Genomic DNA, 2,500 nt, shown 5'->3' on the forward strand with positions numbered 1-2,500 from the left:
GGGTGGACGCTCTGGATGGAGAGTCTCCTCAACACCAGCTTACATAGTCCTCTACCCAGGACCGGTCCACTTGAGGAGAGCCGGGCCAATCTATTTCATTCCACAGGAGTGGGAGAAAAAAGTCGGAGATCTAACAAAACCTTTATTACCTGCCGAGGCGAGGCGGAGGTGATGTAATCGTTGGCATTTGTCTGTCTGTCCGTCCATCCGATAGAAGATAACGCAAAAAGATTTGGATGGATCTGGATAAAATTTTCAGAGAATGGCGTTGATCCCGATCTGGATCCCGATTCTAGAATTGTTTAAAGGATTCTTTAATGAGTCAGCTCTGATTCACTTTGACTTTTCATGTTGGTGTGTAAAGATACAAGAACAATCTAGAACCTCCTGGTGCTGATCCAGATCACCATGTGGACGGTGTAGATCCAGTTAGAGGGGAGCGAGCTGCTTGGGGGAGGTCTGTGCTCTCTGGGTTCTGATCCGGTTAGAGGGGAGCGAGCTGCTTGGGGGAGGTCTGTGCTCTTGGTTCTGATCCGGTTAGGAGGGGAGCGAGCTGCTTGGGGGAGGTCTGTGCTCTCTGGGTTCTGATCCAGTTAGAGGGGAGCGAGCTGCTTGGGGGAGGTCTGTGCTCTCTGGGTTCTGATCCAGTTAGAGGGCAGCGAGCTGCTTGGGGGAGGTCTGTGCTCTCTGGGTTCTGATCCGGTTAGAGGGGAGCGAGCTGCTTGGGGGAGGTCTGTGCTCTTGGTTCTGATCCGGTTAGGAGGGGAGCGAGCTGCTTGGGGGAGGTCTGTGCTCTCTGGGTTCTGATCCGGTTAGAGGGGAGCGAGCTGCTTGGGGGAGGTCTGTGCTCTTGGTTCTGATCCGGTTAGGAGGGGAGCGAGCTGCTTGGGGGAGGTCTGTGCTCTCTGGGTTCTGATCCAGTTAGAGGGGAGCGAGCTGCTTGGGGGAGGTCTGTGCTCTCTGAGTGCTTTTCTAGTTCTACTGAGGAAAACAACATGTATGTAAAAATGTTGATCAGGAAATGATTGATTTCTTTGATATTATTATTAATGAAAAATTATTATTATTAATATATATAATAATTCAGAATAAAATCTAGTTTTATTAAATGGGCCCGAGCCCCCCACAGCTGCGTGTCTAAAATTTAAAAAACAAAAGAGAATAGATGTGTAAGAAAAGTGACGTCATGCGATGACTGAGTTTCATGTCTCTATTTCGTGACGTCACCCATAGAAATAATAAATAAACCTCCAAAACGATCCACCAATGAGAAACCGCCCTGTTGGCCCTACGGGCACCCGTCATGCGCGTGCACGCAGCGCTACGTCAGCAGTGATACCGAAACATGGCGGCGTCCGTTGCACAGCGCCCGGCTGCGGCTTGTCCGGTGTTACTATTAACTTTTGTCACCACGTTAATTCTCCACCGCGGTGTCGCTGACGGTACCGGAGCGGAAGAGCCCCCCCACCGGAGGTTCGAGTACAAATACAGCTTCAAAGGGCCGCACTTGTCCCAGAGCGACGGAAACATCCCGTTCTGGATCCACACTGGAAGTAAGTTCGAGTCCAGCTGTCAGCGCGGCCCGGTCCGGAGAGGAAAAACGCGCTTCATTCACCCCAAAGTACGGAAGCACTTTAGGGTCATACCTTCGTTACTGCGCGAACGTGTCTGTGCACGCGCACGGACAGCCCGTGTGTTGAACTTTCCTCTTTGGAGCGTTGCGTCACCGAGTTGATGGGAGATGACGTTCACTAACATCGCTGGTTATCGGCCCGGTGATTGTTGTCATGGTGACAGTCAGACAACAACAACACACGTAAATAAGAATCAATCAGCGGGGTGTTTGTGTGTGAGACGCAGCTGCTCCCGATAAAAGACGACAACGTTTTCCTCCGTGGCGACGGGAAGCGCCTCCGTGGCGACGGGAAGCGCCTCCGTGGCGACGGGAAGCGCCTCCGGGGCGACGGGAAGCGCCTCCGTGGCGACGGGAAGCGCCTCCGGGGCGACGGGAAGCGCCTCCGTGGCGACGGGAAGCGCCTCCGTGGCTACGGGAAGCGCCTCCGTGGCGACGGGAAGCGCCTCCGTGGCGACGGGAAGCGCCTCCGTGGCGACGGGAAGCGTCTCCGTGGCGACGGGAAGCGCCTCCGGGGCGACAGGAAGTAGTATTTAACTACAGCCACAGATTGGTCCCACTCACAGGCGCCGCGTTTGTTCTGATTTGTACGTTTAATATCAAACGGTGTCGGCTGTCGTTGTCGTTGTGTGTTATTTTAATGACGCCTGTTTAAATCCCGCCCCCCAGATGCCATCCCCAGTGCGGACCAGGTCCGCATCACGCCGTCCCTCAGGAGCCAGAAGGGGTCCGTTTGGACCAAGAACAGGGTCGGCTTCGAGCACTGGGAGGCCGAGGTGACCTTCCGAGTGTCCGGGCGGGGCCGGACGGGAGCAGACGGGCTGGTAACTATCCGACGCCGCTCCAGGAACAATCGGTGAATTTGCT

At 54.6% G+C, this 2,500-nt stretch overlaps 1 protein-coding gene across 1 annotated transcript in view; it reads left to right on the plus strand.

Moving 5' to 3' along the window:
* The first annotated feature begins 1,345 nt into the window (after positions 1 to 1,345).
* lman1 (lectin, mannose-binding, 1) overlaps positions 1,346 to 2,500 on the plus strand; it is a 7,663-nt gene continuing 6,508 nt past the window's right edge. The window contains exons 1-2 of the mRNA XM_068752735.1: positions 1,346 to 1,553; positions 2,303 to 2,457. Coding sequence (XP_068608836.1) covers positions 1,346 to 1,553; positions 2,303 to 2,457 — 363 coding nt within the window. The remainder of the gene's footprint in view (positions 1,554 to 2,302; positions 2,458 to 2,500) is intronic.

Source organism: Brachionichthys hirsutus, chromosome 19 (assembly GCF_040956055.1).
Source record: "Brachionichthys hirsutus isolate HB-005 chromosome 19, CSIRO-AGI_Bhir_v1, whole genome shotgun sequence".
Taxonomy (NCBI): Eukaryota; Metazoa; Chordata; class Actinopteri; order Lophiiformes; family Brachionichthyidae; genus Brachionichthys; species Brachionichthys hirsutus.